The 19,133-nt window shown below is 63.5% G+C and overlaps 4 protein-coding genes and 1 pseudogene across 4 annotated transcripts; all 5 read left to right on the top strand.

Annotated features, from left to right (window-relative positions):
* The first annotated feature begins 3,567 nt into the window (after positions 1–3,567).
* LOC129200398 (interferon-like) lies at positions 3,568–4,142 on the top strand (annotated as a pseudogene).
* A 2,537-nt stretch (positions 4,143–6,679) lies between these two features.
* Positions 6,680–7,255, top strand: LOC129200394 (interferon-like). Its single transcript, XM_054811745.1, has one exon. It carries the CDS (start codon positions 6,680–6,682, stop codon positions 7,253–7,255), a length of 576 nt encoding a protein of 191 aa, XP_054667720.1.
* A 2,536-nt stretch (positions 7,256–9,791) lies between these two features.
* On the top strand, positions 9,792–10,367 carry LOC129200391 (interferon-like). Its single transcript, XM_054811741.1, has one exon. It carries the CDS (start codon positions 9,792–9,794, stop codon positions 10,365–10,367), a length of 576 nt encoding a protein of 191 aa, XP_054667716.1.
* Positions 10,368–12,903: 2,536 nt separating this feature from the next.
* Positions 12,904–13,480, top strand: LOC129200397 (interferon-like). Its single transcript, XM_054811748.1, is given in 2 exon segments — positions 12,904–13,206; positions 13,208–13,480. Coding segments are annotated over 2 exon segments (576 nt in total).
* Positions 13,481–16,020: 2,540 nt separating this feature from the next.
* LOC129200392 (interferon-like) lies at positions 16,021–16,596 on the top strand. The gene has a single exon (XM_054811743.1). It carries the CDS (start codon positions 16,021–16,023, stop codon positions 16,594–16,596), a length of 576 nt encoding a protein of 191 aa, XP_054667718.1.
* The last annotated feature ends 2,537 nt before the right edge of the window (positions 16,597–19,133 follow it).

Here is a 19,133-nt window from a genome sequence, read left to right as displayed (position 1 = left end):
ACCAGGGCACGACAGACGGAAAGAGACACTTGGCCAGGAAGGGAAACTTCAGCCCCACAACAGAGGCGCAGCAACAGGGAAACCCTGACACCCCTCCCCGGCACAGCTGCCCCCGAGGGCTCTGCCCCAGCCAGCGCTTTCGCATCCCCTACTCAACCACTACAGCCAACCCAACCCCAACACACCACCAGCAAAGCACCGCCACCGACCGCCATCCCTCCCTCCCAAGCACGGCCGCCCACCAACACACTTCCCCAAGAATACCACAGCCGCCAGCCAAAACTGAGAACGCAAACCAGAAACTCGCTGCAATCGGAAAGCGAGGAAGGGAAAGCCGCGGCACCGCATAAAGCGGCCACCTAGCAGCACCCCAAGCACAGCGCCCCCCCGCACCGCCACCAAGCCCGACCAGGCTCCCGCCCAGCACCACCCACGCAGCGCACCAGCCCCACCATGGCTGCGCACGCAACCCCACACTGCCCGCCCCCCCGCGGCACGGCGCCCGGCGCTCCTGCTCCTCCTGACGGCTCTCGCCACCGCCCTCGCCTGCCACCACCTGCGGCCACGCCACGCCACCCTCACCTGGGACAGCCTCAACCTCCTCCAGGCCATGGCTCCCAGCCCGCCACAGCCCTGCCACCACCAGCAGCCGCCATCCTTCCCCGACACCCTCCTCCACGACAACCACACGAACCAAGGCGCCGCCACCGCCCTCCACATCCTCCAGCACCTCTTCGACACCCTCAGCAGCCACAGCACCCCCCGCCACTGGGACGCCCAGGCACGCCACCTACTCCTCAACAACCTCCACCACCACATCCAGCAGCTCCAGCAATGCCTGCCAGCCAACGGGACGCGCTTCAAAAGGCAAGGGCCCCGCAACCGGCTGCTCAGCATCGACAAGTACTTCAGCCGCATCCACGACCTCCTCCACGCCCACAACCACAGCGCCTGCGCCTGGGACCACGTCCGCCTTGAAGCTCGCGCCTGCTTACAACACCTCCACCGCCTCACCCGCGACACGCGCAGTTAGCCCAACGCCCCACGCACCCCCACCACCGCTTCTGGACCGCCACCCAATCCCTCCCCACCTCTGTCCTCCCGCCTCCTCCCCTCGCCCAGGGGCAGGAGCCCCTGACAGAACGGCCCTGCACCCTGAGCCTCCCCTGACTGCTCCCCTATTTATTATGGAACTCGGCCTATTTATTTTGACAATGGCGTCGATCTATTTATTCACCTATTTATTCGACAGAAAATAAAGGCCTCTGGCAAAAAGCTCAACAGCGCCTCTCGTCTCAGAAGCACGCCAACCAGCCTTTGGGGTGGGGGGAAGCGACCTCCACTCAACCCCTACTCGCTCCAAACAGGGCTCGCCACGGCCCGTGCCCGCTCTTCTCTCGGGCGCCTCCTCCCCAAGGAGGCACTGTCCTCCACCGCTCTGGAAAACCTCTCCCAGGGTTTAAACCACCGTCCTCAGAAGCACCTCGTCGGCCCTTGTCTCCTCAGCATCTTCCACCTCCCATCCCCGCTTCAGACCGACCGATGATCAGCAGCTCCCCAGCCCTCAGTACCAGGGAGACACGGGCCTGTTGGAGCGGGTCCAGAGCAGGGCCACAAACACCGTCAGAGGGGTGGAACACCTCTCCGACGAGGACCGGCTGAGAGACTTGGCCTTCTTCAGCCTGCACAAGAGAAGGCGCCGGGGACACCTTCTGGCGGCCTTTCCCTACTTACGGGGGGCTCGCAAGAAAGATGGGGACAGACTTTTTAGCAGGGCCTCTAGCGATAGGACAAGGGCTCAGGGGTTTAAACTAAAACGGGGGGAGATTCGCAACAGAGAGAAGGAAGACACGTTTTACCATGAGGCTGGCGAAGCGCCGGCACAGGTTGCCCACCCCCCACCCCCCAACCACGAGGTGGTCGATGCCCCAGCCCCAGAAACATTCAAGGTCGGGTGGGACGGGGCTCTGAGCAACCCCATCGAGTTGAAGATATCCATGCTCATTGCTGGCAGGGTGGACCAGGCGACCTTTAAAGGTCGCTCCCAACCCAAAAACCGCTCGATGCTTCTACGAAGGAGAGGCACGCCAGAGATCGCTTGGATTGGGCCGAGGTCCGCTGCTCTTGACGCTTCGGGCGTTCGTCACGACAACTCTCCCGTTGCGCTGCTCGAAAACACCTTGCCGCACCACCTATTCTAGTCCAGGGCAACGCACGCAAGCTCCAGCCACGCACCTCCGACATCAGCCTACCTCCTGCAGCGACGGCACCTCGGTACGCCGAATCACCGCGCGCTCTGCCACCATCCCAAGCACAGCATCCACCGACACAGCCTTGCCTGGCAAGACCGTGGCTCCCAGCTTGCCACCGCCTTGCCGCCGCCGCCACCACCACCACCAGCGCACACGCGTTTCCCCTGCTCCAAAAGCTTACCGAGCACGTGGGCCAGCGCCTCTCAGGCAAGCAGAACGCCATGCTTGCTCTGGCAAGGGGCCTGAAAACCTCAGCCACTGACACCTCCACCTCCTCCTCCCCCTGGCCTTCGACAACTCCATCAGCTGGCTCAGATCCACCTCCAGAGGACTCCTGGACACCCCTCCCTCTAGGGGCGCAGGGGCTCAGGCCGTCCCAAACGCTAGACCCTTCGCTTACGGGCCACGTTGTCTTCTGTGCTCTCCAGACACCTCGGCGGGCAAGGAGGCAGAGAAAACACAACGAGACCCCTGCTACGGGGGCACACGACTGGCACCGCAGCCAGGGACCCAACGCGGCGCTGCCGGCAACAGCCCCGGCAGCAGGAGGAGCAGAACTCTCCCCTCTTCCCTCCTCCTTTTCCTGAAGCCTTTCCTCCTGCCTTTCTTCCCCAACCTCACCGCCTCCAAACACCGGAGCCGGGGCAGCTCCACCCAGCAACACATCCAATGCTCACGTGCCCACACCCAGAGCCACCTCCTCGCAAGCCGCCGCCGCCACCCCAGGCCCTCGCTCCAGGATAAGGGCTCCCCGGGCTCTGCCAAGTGACATCACAACCCTTCCCAGCACCAACAGAAAAGACCAGCTAAGATGAAAGCAAAGGCGAGCCACAAGCAAAAGGAAAACAGACCACAACCAACACCAGGGCACGACAGACGGAAAGAGACACTTGGCCAGGAAGGGAAACTTCAGCCCCACAACAGAGGCAGCAACAGGGAAACCCTGACACCCCTCCCCGGCACAGCTGCCCCCGAGGGCTCTGCCCCAGCCAGCGCTTTCGCATCCCCTACTCAACCACTACAGCCAACCCAACCCCAACACACCACCAGCAAAGCACCGCCACCGACCGCCATCCCTCCCTCCCCAAGCACGGCCGCCCCACCAACACACTTCCCCAAGAATACCACAGCCGCCAGCCAAAACTGAGAACGCAACCAGAAACTCGCTGCAATCGGAAAGCGAGGAAGGGAAAGCCGCGGCACCGCATAAAGCCGGCCACCTAGCAGCACCCCAAGCACAGCGCCCACCCGCACCGCCACCAAGCCCGACCAGGCTCCCGCCCAGCACCACCCACGCAGCGCACACAGCCCCACCATGGCTGCGCACGCAACCCCACAGCCCTGCCCGCGGCACGGCGCCCCGGCGCTCCTGCTCCTCCTGACGGCTCTCGCCACCGCCCTCGCCTGCCACCACCTGCGGCCACGCCACGCCACCCTCACCTGGGACAGCCTCAACCTCCTCCAGGCCATGGCTCCCAGCCCGCCACAGCCCTGCCACCACCAGCAGCCGCCATCCTTCCCCGACACCCTCCTCCACGACAACCACACGAACCAAGGCGCCGCCACCGCCCTCCACATCCTCCAGCACCTCTTCGACACCCTCAGCAGCCACAGCACCCCCCGCCACTGGGACGCCCAGGCACGCCACCTACTCCTCAACAACCTCCACACCACATCCAGCAGCTCCAGCAATGCCTGCCAGCCAACGGGACGCGCTTCAAAAGGCAAGGGCCCCGCAACCGGCTGCTCAGCATCGACAAGTACTTCAGCCGCATCCACGACCTCCTCCACGCCCACAACCACAGCGCCTGCGCCTGGGACCACGTCCGCCTTGAAGCTCGCGCCTGCTTACAACACCTCCACCGCCTCACCCGCGACACGCGCAGTTAGCCCAACGGCCCCACGCACCCCCACCACCGCTTCTGGACCGCCACCCAATCCCTCCCCACCTCTGTCCTCCCGCCTCCTCCCCTCGCCCAGGGGCAGGAGCCCCTGACAGAACGGCCCTGCACCCTGAGCCTCCCCTGACTGCTCCCCTATTTATTATGGAACTCGGCCTATTTATTTTGACAATGGCGTCGATCTATTTATTCACCTATTTATTCGACAGAAAATAAAGGCCTCTGGCAAAAAGCTCAACAGCGCCTCTCGTCTCAGAAGCACGCCAACCAGCCTTTGGGGTGGGGGGAAGCGACCTCCACTCAACCCCTACTCGCTCCAAACAGGGGCTCGCCACGGCCCGTGCCCGCTCTTCTCTCGGGCGCCTCCTCCCCAAGGAGGCACTGTCCTCCACCGCTCTGGAAAACCTCTCCCAGGGTTTAACCACCGTCCTCAGAAGCACCTCGTCGGCCCTTGTCTCCTCAGCATCTTCCACCTCCCATCCCCGCTTCAGACCGACCGATGATCAGCAGCTCCCCAGCCCTCAGTACCAGGGAGACACGGGCCTGTTGGAGCGGGTCCAGAGCAGGGCCACAAACACCGTCAGAGGGGTGGAACACCTCTCCGACGAGGACCGGCTGAGAGACTTGGCCTTCTTCAGCCTGCACAAGAGAAGGCGCCGGGGACACCTTCTGGCGGCCTTTCCCTACTTACGGGGGGCTCGCAAGAAAGATGGGGACAGACTTTTTAGCAGGGCCTCTAGCGATAGGACAAGGGCTCAGGGGTTTAAACTAAAACGGGGGGAGATTCGCAACAGAGAGAAGGAAGACACGTTTTACCATGAGGCTGGCGAAGCGCCGGCACAGGTTGCCCACCCCCCACCCCCCAACCACGAGGTGGTCGATGCCCCAGCCCCAGAAACATTCAAGGTCGGGTGGGACGGGGCTCTGAGCAACCCCATCGAGTTGAAGATATCCATGCTCATTGCTGGCAGGGTGGACCAGGCGACCTTTAAAGGTCGCTCCCAACCCAAAAACCGCTCGATGCTTCTACGAAGGAGAGGCACGCCAGAGATCGCTTGGATTGGGCCGAGGTCCGCTGCTCTTGACGCTTCGGGCGTTCGTCACGACAACTCTCCCGTTGCGCTGCTCGAAAACACCTTGCCGCACCACCTATTCTAGTCCAGGGCAACGCACGCAAGCTCCAGCCACGCACCTCCGACATCAGCCTACCTCCTGCAGCGACGGCACCTCGGTACGCCGAATCACCGCGCACTCTGCCACCATCCCAAGCACAGCATCCACCGACACAGCCTTGCCTGGCAAGACCGTGGCTCCCAGCTTGCCACCGCCTAGCCGCCGCCGCCACCACCACCACCAGCGCACACGCGTTTCCCCAGCTCCAAAAGCTTACCGAGCACGTGGGCCAGCGCCTCTCAGGCAAGCAGAACGCCATGCTTGCTCTGGCAAGGGGCCTGAAAACCTCAGCCACTGACACCCTCCACCTCCTCCTCCCCCTGGCCTTCGACAACTCCATCAGCTGGCTCAGATCCACCTCCAGAGGACTCCTGGACACCCCTCCCTCTAGGGGCGCAGGGGCTCAGGCCGTCCCAAACGCTAGACCCTTCGCTTACGGGCCACGTTGTCTTCTGTGCTCTCCAGACACCTCGGCGGGCAAGGAGGCAGAGAAAACACAACGAGACCCCTGCTACGGGGGCACACGACTGGCACCGCAGCCAGGGACCCAACGCGGCGCTGCCGGCAACAGCCCCGGCAGCAGGAGGAGCAGAACTCTCCCCTCTTCCCTCCTCCTTTTCCTGAAGCCTTTCCTCCTGCCTTTCTTCCCCAACCTCACCGCCTCCAAACACCGGAGCCGGGGCAGCTCCACCCAGCAACACATCCAATGCTCACGTGCCCACACCCAGAGCCACCTCCTCGCAAGCCGCCGCCGCCACCCCCAGGCCCTCGCTCCAGGATAAGGGCTCCCCGGGCTCTGCCAAGTGACATCACAACCCTTCCCAGCACCAACAGAAAAGACCAGCTAAGATGAAAGCAAAGGCGAGCCACAAGCAAAAGGAAAACAGACCACAACCAACACCAGGGCACGACAGACGGAAAGAGACACTTGGCCAGGAAGGGAAACTTCAGCCCCACAACAGAGGCAGCAACAGGGAAACCCTGACACCCCTCCCCGGCACAGCTGCCCCCGAGGGCTCTGCCCCAGCCAGCGCTTTCGCATCCCCTACTCAACCACTACAGCCAACCCAACCCCAACACACCACCAGCAAAGCACCGCCACCGACCGCCATCCCTCCCTCCCCAAGCACGGCCGCCCCACCAACACACTTCCCCAAGAATACCACAGCCGCCAGCCAAAACTGAGAACGCAACCAGAAACTCGCTGCAATCGGAAAGCGAGGAAGGGAAAGCCGCGGCACCGCATAAAGCCGGCCACCTAGCAGCACCCCAAGCACAGCGCCCACCCGCACCGCCACCAAGCCCGACCAGGCTCCCGCCCAGCACCACCCACGCAGCGCACACAGCCCCACCATGGCTGCGCACGCAACCCCACAGCCCTGCCCGCGGCACGGCGCCCCGGCGCTCCTGCTCCTCCTGACGGCTCTCGCCACCGCCCTCGCCTGCCACCACCTGCGGCCACGCCACGCCACCCTCACCTGGGACAGCCTCAACCTCCTCCAGGCCATGGCTCCCAGCCCGCCACAGCCCTGCCACCACCAGCAGCCGCCATCCTTCCCCGACACCCTCCTCCACGACAACCACACGAACCAAGGCGCCGCCACCGCCCTCCACATCCTCCAGCACCTCTTCGACACCCTCAGCAGCCACAGCACCCCCCGCCACTGGGACGCCCAGGCACGCCACCTACTCCTCAACAACCTCCACCACCACATCCAGCAGCTCCAGCAATGCCTGCCAGCCAACGGGACGCGCTTCAAAAGGCAAGGGCCCCGCAACCGGCTGCTCAGCATCGACAAGTACTTCAGCCGCATCCACGACCTCCTCCACGCCCACAACCACAGCGCCTGCGCCTGGGACCACGTCCGCCTTGAAGCTCGCGCCTGCTTACAACACCTCCACCGCCTCACCCGCGACACGCGCAGTTAGCCCAACGGCCCCACGCACCCCCACCACCGCTTCTGGACCGCACCCAATCCCTCCCACCTCTGTCCTCCCGCCTCCTCCCCTCGCCCAGGGGCAGGAGCCCCTGACAGAACGGCCCTGCACCCTGAGCCTCCCCTGACTGCTCCCCTATTTATTATGGAACTCGGCCTATTTATTTTGACAATGGCGTCGATCTATTTATTCACCTATTTATTCGACAGAAAATAAAGGCCTCTGGCAAAAAGCTCAACAGCGCCTCTCGTCTCAGAAGCACGCCAACCAGCCTTTGGGGTGGGGGGGAAGCGACCTCCACTCAACCCCTACTCGCTCCAAACAGGGGCTCGCCACGGCCCGTGCCCGCTCTTCTCTCGGGCGCCTCCTCCCCAAGGAGGCACTGTCCTCCACCGCTCTGGAAAACCTCTCCCAGGGTTTAACCACCGTCCTCAGAAGCACCTCGTCGGCCCTTGTCTCCTCAGCATCTTCCACCTCCCATCCCCGCTTCAGACCGACCGATGATCAGCAGCTCCCCAGCCCTCAGTACCAGGGAGACACGGGCCTGTTGGAGCGGGTCCAGAGCAGGGCCACAAACACCGTCAGAGGGGTGGAACACCTCTCCGACGAGGACCGGCTGAGAGACTTGGCCTTCTTCAGCCTGCACAAGAGAAGGCGCCGGGGACACCTTCTGGCGGCCTTTCCCTACTTACGGGGGGGCTCGCAAGAAAGATGGGGACAGACTTTTTAGCAGGGCCTCTAGCGATAGGACAAGGGCTCAGGGGTTTAAACTAAAACGGGGGGAGATTCGCAACAGAGAGAAGGAAGACACGTTTTACCATGAGGCTGGCGAAGCGCCGGCACAGGTTGCCCACCCCCCACCCCCCAACCACGAGGTGGTCGATGCCCCAGCCCCAGAAACATTCAAGGTCGGGTGGGACGGGGCTCTGAGCAACCCCATCGAGTTGAAGATATCCATGCTCATTGCTGGCAGGGTGGACCAGGCGACCTTTAAAGGTCGCTCCCAACCCAAAAACCGCTCGATGCTTCTACGAAGGAGAGGCACGCCAGAGATCGCTTGGATTGGGCCGAGGTCCGCTGCTCTTGACGCTTCGGGCGTTCGTCACGACAACTCTCCCGTTGCGCTGCTCGAAAACACCTTGCCGCACCACCTATTCTAGTCCAGGGCAACGCACGCAAGCTCCAGCCACGCACCTCCGACATCAGCCTACCTCCTGCAGCGACGGCACCTCGGTACGCCGAATCACCGCGCGCTCTGCCACCATCCCAAGCACAGCATCCACCGACACAGCCTTGCCTGGCAAGACCGTGGCTCCCAGCTTGCCACCGCCTTGCCGCCGCCGCCACCACCACCACCAGCGCACACGCGTTTCCCCTGCTCCAAAAGCTTACCGAGCACGTGGGCCAGCGCCTCTCAGGCAAGCAGAACGCCATGCTTGCTCTGGCAAGGGGCCTGAAAACCTCAGCCACTGACACCTCCACCTCCTCCTCCCCCTGGCCTTCGACAACTCCATCAGCTGGCTCAGATCCACCTCCAGAGGACTCCTGGACACCCCTCCCTCTAGGGGCGCAGGGGCTCAGGCCGTCCCAAACGCTAGACCCTTCGCTTACGGGCCACGTTGTCTTCTGTGCTCTCCAGACACCTCGGCGGGCAAGGAGGCAGAGAAAACACAACGAGACCCCTGCTACGGGGGCACACGACTGGCACCGCAGCCAGGGACCCAACGCGGCGCTGCCGGCAACAGCCCCGGCAGCAGGAGGAGCAGAACTCTCCCCTCTTCCCTCCTCCTTTTCCTGAAGCCTTTCCTCCTGCCTTTCTTCCCCAACCTCACCGCCTCCAAACACCGGAGCCGGGGCAGCTCCACCCAGCAACACATCCAATGCTCACGTGCCCACACCCAGAGCCACCTCCTCGCAAGCCGCCGCCGCCACCCCCAGGCCCTCGCTCCAGGATAAGGGCTCCCCGGGCTCTGCCAAGTGACATCACAACCCTTCCCAGCACCAACAGAAAAGACCAGCTAAGATGAAAGCAAAGGCGAGCCACAAGCAAAAGGAAAACAGACCACAACCAACACCAGGGCACGACAGACGGAAAGAGACACTTGGCCAGGAAGGGAAACTTCAGCCCCACAACAGAGGCAGCAACAGGGAAACCCTGACACCCCTCCCCGGCACAGCTGCCCCCGAGGGCTCTGCCCCAGCCAGCGCTTTCGCATCCCCTACTCAACCACTACAGCCAACCCAACCCCAACACACCACCAGCAAAGCACCGCCACCGACCGCCATCCCTCCCTCCCCAAGCACGGCCGCCCCACCAACACACTTCCCCAAGAATACCACAGCCGCCAGCCAAAACTGAGAACGCAACCAGAAACTCGCTGCAATCGGAAAGCGAGGAAGGGAAAGCCGCGGCACCGCATAAAGCCGGCCACCTAGCAGCACCCCAAGCACAGCGCCCACCCGCACCGCCACCAAGCCCGACCAGGCTCCCGCCCAGCACCACCCACGCAGCGCACACAGCCCCACCATGGCTGCGCACGCAACCCCACAGCCCTGCCCGCGGCACGGCGCCCCGGCGCTCCTGCTCCTCCTGACGGCTCTCGCCACCGCCCTCGCCTGCCACCACCTGCGGCCACGCCACGCCACCCTCACCTGGGACAGCCTCAACCTCCTCCAGGCCATGGCTCCCAGCCCGCCACAGCCCTGCCACCACCAGCAGCCGCCATCCTTCCCCGACACCCTCCTCCACGACAACCACACGAACCAAGGCGCCGCCACCGCCCTCCACATCCTCCAGCACCTCTTCGACACCCTCAGCAGCCACAGCACCCCCCGCCACTGGGACGCCCAGGCACGCCACCTACTCCTCAACAACCTCCACCACCACATCCAGCAGCTCCAGCAATGCCTGCCAGCCAACGGGACGCGCTTCAAAAGGCAAGGGCCCCGCAACCGGCTGCTCAGCATCGACAAGTACTTCAGCCGCATCCACGACCTCCTCCACGCCCACAACCACAGCGCCTGCGCCTGGGACCACGTCCGCCTTGAAGCTCGCGCCTGCTTACAACACCTCCACCGCCTCACCCGCGACACGCGCAGTTAGCCCAACGGCCCCACGCACCCCCACCACCGCTTCTGGACCGCCACCCAATCCCTCCCCACCTCTGTCCTCCCGCCTCCTCCCCTCGCCCAGGGGCAGGAGCCCCTGACAGAACGGCCCTGCACCCTGAGCCTCCCCTGACTGCTCCCCTATTTATTATGGAACTCGGCCTATTTAATTTGACAATGGCGTCGATCTATTTATTCACCTATTTATTCGACAGAAAATAAAGGCCTCTGGCAAAAAGCTCAACAGCGCCTCTCGTCTCAGAAGCACGCCAACCAGCCTTTGGGGTGGGGGGAAGCGACCTCCACTCAACCCCTACTCGCTCCAAACAGGGGCTCGCCACGGCCCGTGCCCGCTCTTCTCTCGGGCGCCTCCTCCCCAAGGAGGCACTGTCCTCCACCGCTCTGGAAAACCTCTCCCAGGGTTTAACCACCGTCCTCAGAAGCACCTCGTCGGCCCTTGTCTCCTCAGCATCTTCCACCTCCCCTCCCCGCTTCAGACCGACCGATGATCAGCAGCTCCCCAGCCCTCAGTACCAGGGAGACACGGGCCTGTTGGAGCGGGTCCAGAGCAGGGCCACAAACACCGTCAGAGGGGTGGAACACCTCTCCGACGAGGACCGGCTGAGAGACTTGGCCTTCTTCAGCCTGCACAAGAGAAGGCGCCGGGGACACCTTCTGGCGGCCTTTCCCTACTTACGGGGGGCTCGCAAGAAAGATGGGGACAGACTTTTTAGCAGGGCCTCTAGCGATAGGACAAGGGCTCAGGGGTTTAAACTAAAACGGGGGGAGATTCGCAACAGAGAGAAGGAAGACACGTTTTACCATGAGGCTGGCGAAGCGCCGGCACAGGTTGCCCACCCCCCCACCCCCCAACCACGAGGTGGTCGATGCCCCAGCCCCAGAAACATTCAAGGTCGGGTGGGACGGGGCTCTGAGCAACCCCATCGAGTTGAAGATATCCATGCTCATTGCTGGCAGGGTGGACCAGGCGACCTTTAAAGGTCGCTCCCAACCCTAAAACCGCTCGATGCTTCTACGAAGGAGAGGCACGCCAGAGATCGCTTGGATTGGGCCGAGGTCCGCTGCTCTTGACGCTTCGGGCGTTCGTCACGACAACTCTCCCGTTGCGCTGCTCGAAAACACCTTGCCGCACCACCTATTCTAGTCCAGGGCAACGCACGCAAGCTCCAGCCACGCACCTCCGACATCAGCCTACCTCCTGCAGCGACGGCACCTCGGTACGCCGAATCACCGCGCGCTCTGCCACCATCCCAAGCACAGCATCCACCGACACAGCCTTGCCTGGCAAGACCGTGGCTCCCAGCTTGCCACCGCCTTGCCGCCGCCGCCACCACCACCACCAGCGCACACGCGTTTCCCCTGCTCCAAAAGCTTACCGAGCACGTGGGCCAGCGCCTCTCAGGCAAGCAGAACGCCATGCTTGCTCTGGCAAGGGGCCTGAAAACCTCAGCCACTGACACCTCCACCTCCTCCTCCCCCTGGCCTTCGACAACTCCATCAGCTGGCTCAGATCCACCTCCAGAGGACTCCTGGACACCCCTCCCTCTAGGGGCGCAGGGGCTCAGGCCGTCCCAAACGCTAGACCCTTCGCTTACGGGCCACGTTGTCTTCTGTGCTCTCCAGACACCTCGGCGGGCAAGGAGGCAGAGAAAACACAACGAGACCCCTGCTACGGGGGCACACGACTGGCACCGCAGCCAGGACCCAACGCGGCGCTGCCGGCAACAGCCCCGGCAGCAGGAGGAGCAGAACTCTCCCCTCTTCCCTCCTCCTTTTCCTGAAGCCTTTCCTCCTGCCTTTCTTCCCCAACCTCACCGCCTCCAAACACCGGAGCCGGGGCAGCTCCACCCAGCAACACATCCAATGCTCACGTGCCCACACCCAGAGCCACCTCCTCGCAAGCCGCCGCCGCCACCCCCAGGCCCTCGCTCCAGGATAAGGGCTCCCCGGGCTCTGCCAAGTGACATCACAACCCTTCCCAGCACCAACAGAAAAGACCAGCTAAGATGAAAGCAAAGGCGAGCCACAAGCAAAAGGAAAACAGACCACAACCAACACCAGGGCACGACAGACGGAAAGAGACACTTGGCCAGGAAGGGAAACTTCAGCCCCACAACAGAGGCAGCAACAGGGAAACCCTGACACCCCTCCCCGGCACAGCTGCCCCCGAGGGCTCTGCCCCAGCCAGCGCTTTCGCATCCCCTACTCAACCACTACAGCCAACCCAACCCCAACACACCACCAGCAAAGCACCGCCACCGACCGCCATCCCTCCCTCCCCAAGCACGGCCGCCCCACCAACACACTTCCCCAAGAATACCACAGCCGCCAGCCAAAACTGAGAACGCAACCAGAAACTCGCTGCAATCGGAAAGCGAGGAAGGGAAAGCCGCGGCACCGCATAAAGCCGGCCACCTAGCAGCACCCCAAGCACAGCGCCCACCCGCACCGCCACCAAGCCCGACCAGGCTCCCGCCCAGCACCACCCACGCAGCGCACACAGCCCCACCATGGCTGCGCACGCAACCCCACAGCCCTGCCCGCGGCACGGCGCCCCGGCGCTCCTGCTCCTCCTGACGGCTCTCGCCACCGCCCTCGCCTGCCACCACCTGCGGCCACGCCACGCCACCCTCACCTGGGACAGCCTCAACCTCCTCCAGGCCATGGCTCCCAGCCCGCCACAGCCCTGCCACCACCAGCAGCCGCCATCCTTCCCCGACACCCTCCTCCACGACAACCACACGAACCAAGGCGCCGCCACCGCCCTCCACATCCTCCAGCACCTCTTCGACACCCTCAGCAGCCACAGCACCCCCCCGCCACTGGGACGCCCAGGCACGCCACCTACTCCTCAACAACCTCCACCACCACATCCAGCAGCTCCAGCAATGCCTGCCAGCCAACGGGACGCGCTTCAAAAGGCAAGGGCCCCGCAACCGGCTGCTCAGCATCGACAAGTACTTCAGCCGCATCCACGACCTCCTCCACGCCCACAACCACAGCGCCTGCGCCTGGGACCACGTCCGCCTTGAAGCTCGCGCCTGCTTACAACACCTCCACCGCCTCACCCGCGACACGCGCAGTTAGCCCAACGGCCCCACGCACCCCCACCACCGCTTCTGGACCGCCACCCAATCCCTCCCCACCTCTGTCCTCCCGCCTCCTCCCCTCGCCCAGGGGCAGGAGCCCCTGACAGAACGGCCCTGCACCCTGAGCCTCCCCTGACTGCTCCCCTATTTATTATGGAACTCGGCCTATTTATTTTGACAATGGCGTCGATCTATTTATTCACCTATTTATTCGACAGAAAATAAAGGCCTCTGGCAAAAAGCTCAACAGCGCCTCTCGTCTCAGAAGCACGCCAACCAGCCTTTGGGGTGGGGGGAAGCGACCTCCACTCAACCCCTACTCGCTCCAAACAGGGGCTCGCCACGGCCCGTGCCCGCTCTTCTCTCGGGCGCCTCCTCCCCAAGGAGGCACTGTCCTCCACCGCTCTGGAAAACCTCTCCCAGGGTTTAACCACCGTCCTCAGAAGCACCTCGTCGGCCCTTGTCTCCTCAGCATCTTCCACCTCCCATCCCCGCTTCAGACCGACCGATGATCAGCAGCTCCCCAGCCCTCAGTACCAGGGAGACACGGGCCTGTTGGAGCGGGTCCAGAGCAGGGCCACAAACACCGTCAGAGGGGTGGAACACCTCTCCGACGAGGACCGGCTGAGAGACTTGGCCTTCTTCAGCCTGCACAAGAGAAGGCGCCGGGGACACCTTCTGGCGGCCTTTCCCTACTTACGGGGGGGCTCGCAAGAAAGATGGGGACAGACTTTTTAGCAGGGCCTCTAGCGATAGGACAAGGGCTCAGGGGTTTAAACTAAAACGGGGGGAGATTCGCAACAGAGAGAAGGAAGACACGTTTTACCATGAGGCTGGCGAAGCGCCGGCACAGGTTGGCCCCCCCCCCCCCCCCCAACCACGAGGTGGTCGATGCCCCAGCCCCAGAAACATTCAAGGTCGGGTGGGACGGGGCTCTGAGCAACCCCATCGAGTTGAAGATATCCATGCTCATTGCTGGCAGGGTGGACCAGGCGACCTTTAAAGGTCGCTCCCAACCCAAAAACCGCTCGATGCTTCTACGAAGGAGAGGCACGCCAGAGATCGCTTGGATTGGGCCGAGGTCCGCTGCTCTTGACGCTTCGGGCGTTCGTCACGACAACTCTCCCGTTGCGCTGCTCGAAAACACCTTGCCGCACCACCTATTCTAGTCCAGGGCAACGCACGCAAGCTCCAGCCACGCACCTCCGACATCAGCCTACCTCCTGCAGCGACGGCACCTCGGTACGCCGAATCACCGCGCGCTCTGCCACCATCCCAAGCACAGCATCCACCGACACAGCCTTGCCTGGCAAGACCGTGGCTCCCAGCTTGCCACCGCCTTGCCGCCGCCGCCACCACCACCACCAGCGCACACGCGTTTCCCCTGCTCCAAAAGCTTACCGAGCACGTGGGCCAGCGCCTCTCAGGCAAGCAGAACGCCATGCTTGCTCTGGCAAGGGGCCTGAAAACCTCAGCCACTGACACCTCCACCTCCTCCTCCCCCTGGCCTTCGACAACTCCATCAGCTGGCTCAGATCCACCTCCAGAGGACTCCTGGACACCCCTCCCTCTAGGGGCGCAGGGGCTCAGGCCGTCCCAAACGCTAGACCCTTCGCTTACGGGCCACGTTGTCTTCTGTGCTCTCCAGACACCTCGGCGGGCAAGGAGGCAGAGAAAACACAACGAGACCCCTGCTACGGGGGCACACGACTGGCACCGCAGCCAGGGACCCAACGCGGCGCTGCCGGCAACAGCCCCGGCAGCAGGAGGAGCAGAACTCTCCCCTCTTCCCTCCTCCTTTTCCTGAAGCCTTTCCTCCTGCCTTTCTTCCCCAACCTCACCGCCTCCAAACACCGGAGCCGGGGCAGCTCCACCCAGCAACACATCCAATGCTCACGTGCCCACACCCAGAGCCACCTCCTCGCAAGCCGCCGCCGCCACCCCCCAGGCCCTCGCTCCAGGATAAGGGCTCCCCGGGCTCTGCCAAGTGACATCACAACCCTTCCCAGCACCAACAGAAAAGACCAGCTAAGATGAAAGCAAAGGCGAGCCACAAGCAAAAGGAAAACAGACCACAACCAACACCAGGGCACGACAGACGGAAAGAGACACTTGGCCAGGAAGGGAAACTTCAGCCCCACAACAGAGGCAGCAACAGGGAAACCCTGACACCCCTCCCCGGCACAGCTGCCCCCCGAGGGCTCTGCCCCAGCCAGCGCTTTCGCATCCCCTACTCAACCACTACAGCCAACCCAACCCCAACACACCACCAGCAAAGCACCGCCACCGACCGCCATCCCTCCCTCCCCAAGCACGGCCGCCCCACCAACACACTTCCCCAAGAATACCACAGCCGCCAGCCAAAACTGAGAACGCAACCAGAAACTCGCTGCAATCGGAAAGCGAGGAAGGGAAAGCCGCGGCACCGCATAAAGCCGGCCACCTAGCAGCACCCCAAGCACAGCGCCCACCCGCACCGCCACCAAGCCCGACCAGGCTCCCGCCCAGCACCACCCACGCAGCGCACACAGCCCCACCATGGCTGCGCACGCAACCCCACAGCCCTGCCCGCGGCACGGCGCCCCGGCGCTCCTGCTCCTCCTGACGGCTCTCGCCACCGCCCTCGCCTGCCACCACCTGCGGCCACGCCACGCCACCCTCACCTGGGACAGCCTCAACCTCCTCCAGGCCATGGCTCCCAGCCCGCCACAGCCCTGCCACCACCAGCAGCCGCCATCCTTCCCCGACACCCTCCTCCACGACAACCACACGAACCAAGGCGCCGCCACCGCCCTCCACATCCTCCAGCACCTCTTCGACACCCTCAGCAGCCACAGCACCCCCCGCCACTGGGACGCCCAGGCACGCCACCTACTCCTCAACAACCTCCACCACCACATCCAGCAGCTCCAGCAATGCCTGCCAGCCAACGGGACGCGCTTCAAAAGGCAAGGGCCCCGCAACCGGCTGCTCAGCATCGACAAGTACTTCAGCCGCATCCACGACCTCCTCCACGCCCACAACCACAGCGCCTGCGCCTGGGACCACGTCCGCCTTGAAGCTCGCGCCTGCTTACAACACCTCCACCGCCTCACCCGCGACACGCGCAGTTAGCCCAACGGCCCCACGCACCCCCACCACCGCTTCTGGACCGCCACCCAATCCCTCCCCACCTCTGTCCTCCCGCCTCCTCCCCACGCCCAGGGGCAGGAGCCCCTGACAGAACGGCCCTGCACCCTGAGCCTCCCCTGACTGCTCCCCTATTTATTATGGAACTCGGCCTATTTATTTTGACAATGGCGTCGATCTATTTATTCACCTATTTATTCGACAGAAAATAAAGGCCTCTGGCAAAAAGCTCAACAGCGCCTCTCGTCTCAGAAGCACGCCAACCAGCCTTTGGGGTGGGGGGGAAGCGACCTCCACTCAACCCCTACTCGCTCCAAACAGGGGCTCGCCACGGCCCGTGCCCGCTCTTCTCTCGGGCGCCTCCTCCCCAAGGAGGCACTGTCCTCCACCGCTCTGGAAAACCTCTCCCAGGGTTTAACCACCGTCCTCAGAAGCACCTCGTCGGCCCTTGTCTCCTCAGCATCTTCCACCTCCCATCCCCGCTTCAGACCGACCGATGATCAGCAGCTCCCCAGCCCTCAGTACCAGGGAGACACGGGCCTGTTGGAGCGGGTCCAGAGCAGGGCCACAAACACCGTCAGAGGGGTGGAACACCTCTCCGACGAGGACCGGCTGAGAGACTTGGCCTTCTTCAGCCTGCACAAGAGAAGGCGCCGGGGACACCTTCTGGCGGCCTTTCCCTACTTACGGGGGGCTCGCAAGAAAGATGGGGACAGACTTTTTAGCAGGGCCTCTAGCGATAGGACAAGGGCTCAGGGGTTTAAACTAAAACGGGGGGAGATTCGCAACAGAGAGAAGGAAGACACGTTTTACCATGAGGCTGGCGAAGCGCCGGCACAGGTTGCCCACCCCCCACCCCCCAACCACGAGGTGGTCGATGCCCCAGCCCCAGAAACATTCAAGGTCGGGTGGGACGGGGCTCTGAGCAACCCCATCGAGTTGAAGATATCCATGCTCATTGCTGGCAGGGTGGACCAGGCGACCTTTAAAGGTCGCTCCCAACCCAAAAAACCGCTCGATGCTTCTACGAAGGAGAGGCACGCCAGAGATCGCTTGGATTGGGCCGAGGTCCGCTGCTCTTGACGCTTCGGGCGTTCGTCACGACAACTCTCCCGTTGCGCTGCTCGAAAACACCTTGCCGCACCACCTATTCTAGTCCAGGGCAACGCACGCAAGCTCCAGCCACGCACCTCCGACATCAGCCTACCTCCTGCAGCGACGGCACCTCGGTACGCCGAATCACCGCGCGCTCTGCCACCATCCCAAGCACAGCATCCACCGACACAGCCTTGCCTGGCAAGACCGTGGCTCCCAGCTTGCCACCGCCTTGCCGCCGCCGCCGCCACCACCACCAGCGCACACGCGTTTCCCCTGCTCCAAAAGCTTACCGAGCACGTGGGCCAGCGCCTCTCAGGCAAGCAGAACGCCATGCTTGCTCTGGCAAGGGGCCTGAAAACCTCAGCCACTGACACCTCCACCTCCTCCTCCCCCTGGCCTTCGACAACTCCATCAGCTGGCTCAGATCCACCTCCAGAGGACTCCTGGACACCCCTCCCTCTAGGGGCGCAGGGGCTCAGGCCGTCCCAAACGCTAGACCCTTCGCTTACGGGCCACGTTGTCTTCTGTGCTCTCCAGACACCTCGGCGGGCAAGGAGGCAGAGAAAACACAACGAGACCCCTGCTACGGGGGCACACGACTGGCACCGCAGCCAGGACCCAACGCGGCGCTGCCGGCAACAGCCCCGGCAGCAGGAGGAGCAGAACTCTCCCCTCTTCCCTCCTCCTTTTCCTGAAGCCTTTCCTCCTGCCTTTCTTCCCCAACCTCACCGCCTCCAAACACCGGAGCCGGGGCAGCTCCACCCAGCAACACATCCAATGCTCACGTGCCCACACCCAGAGCCACCTCCTCGCAAGCCGCCGCCGCCACCCCCAGGCCCTCGCTCCAGGATAAGGGCTCCCCGGGCTCTGCCAAGTGACATCACAACCCTTCCCAGCACCAACAGAAAAGACCAGCTAAGATGAAAGCAAAGGCGAGCCACAAGCAAAAGGAAAACAGACCACAACCAACACCAGGGCACGACAGACGGAAAGAGACACTTGGCCAGGAAGGGAAACTTCAGCCCCACAACAGAGGCAGCAACAGGGAAACCCTGACACCCCTCCCCGGCACAGCTGCCCCCGAGGGCTCTGCCCCAGCCAGCGCTTTCGCATCCCCTACTCAACCACTACAGCCAACCCAACCCCAACACACCACCAGCAAAGCACCGCCACCGACCGCCATCCCTCCCTCCCCAAGCACGGCCGCCCCACCAACACACTTCCCCAAGAATACCACAGCCGCCAGCCAAAACTGAGAACGCAACCAGAAACTCGCTGCAATCGGAAAGCGAGGAAGGGAAAGCCGCGGCACCGCATAAAGCCGGCCACCTAGCAGCACCCCAAGCACAGCGCCCACCCGCACCGCCACCAAGCCCGACCAGGCTCCCGCCCAGCACCACCCACGCAGCGCACACAGCCCCACC

Source organism: Grus americana, unplaced genomic scaffold (genome assembly GCF_028858705.1).
Source record: "Grus americana isolate bGruAme1 unplaced genomic scaffold, bGruAme1.mat H_87, whole genome shotgun sequence".
Taxonomy (NCBI): Eukaryota; Metazoa; Chordata; class Aves; order Gruiformes; family Gruidae; genus Grus; species Grus americana.
Note: the sequence above shows the minus strand (reverse complement) of the source record. Positions and strands in the feature narration are given on the sequence as shown.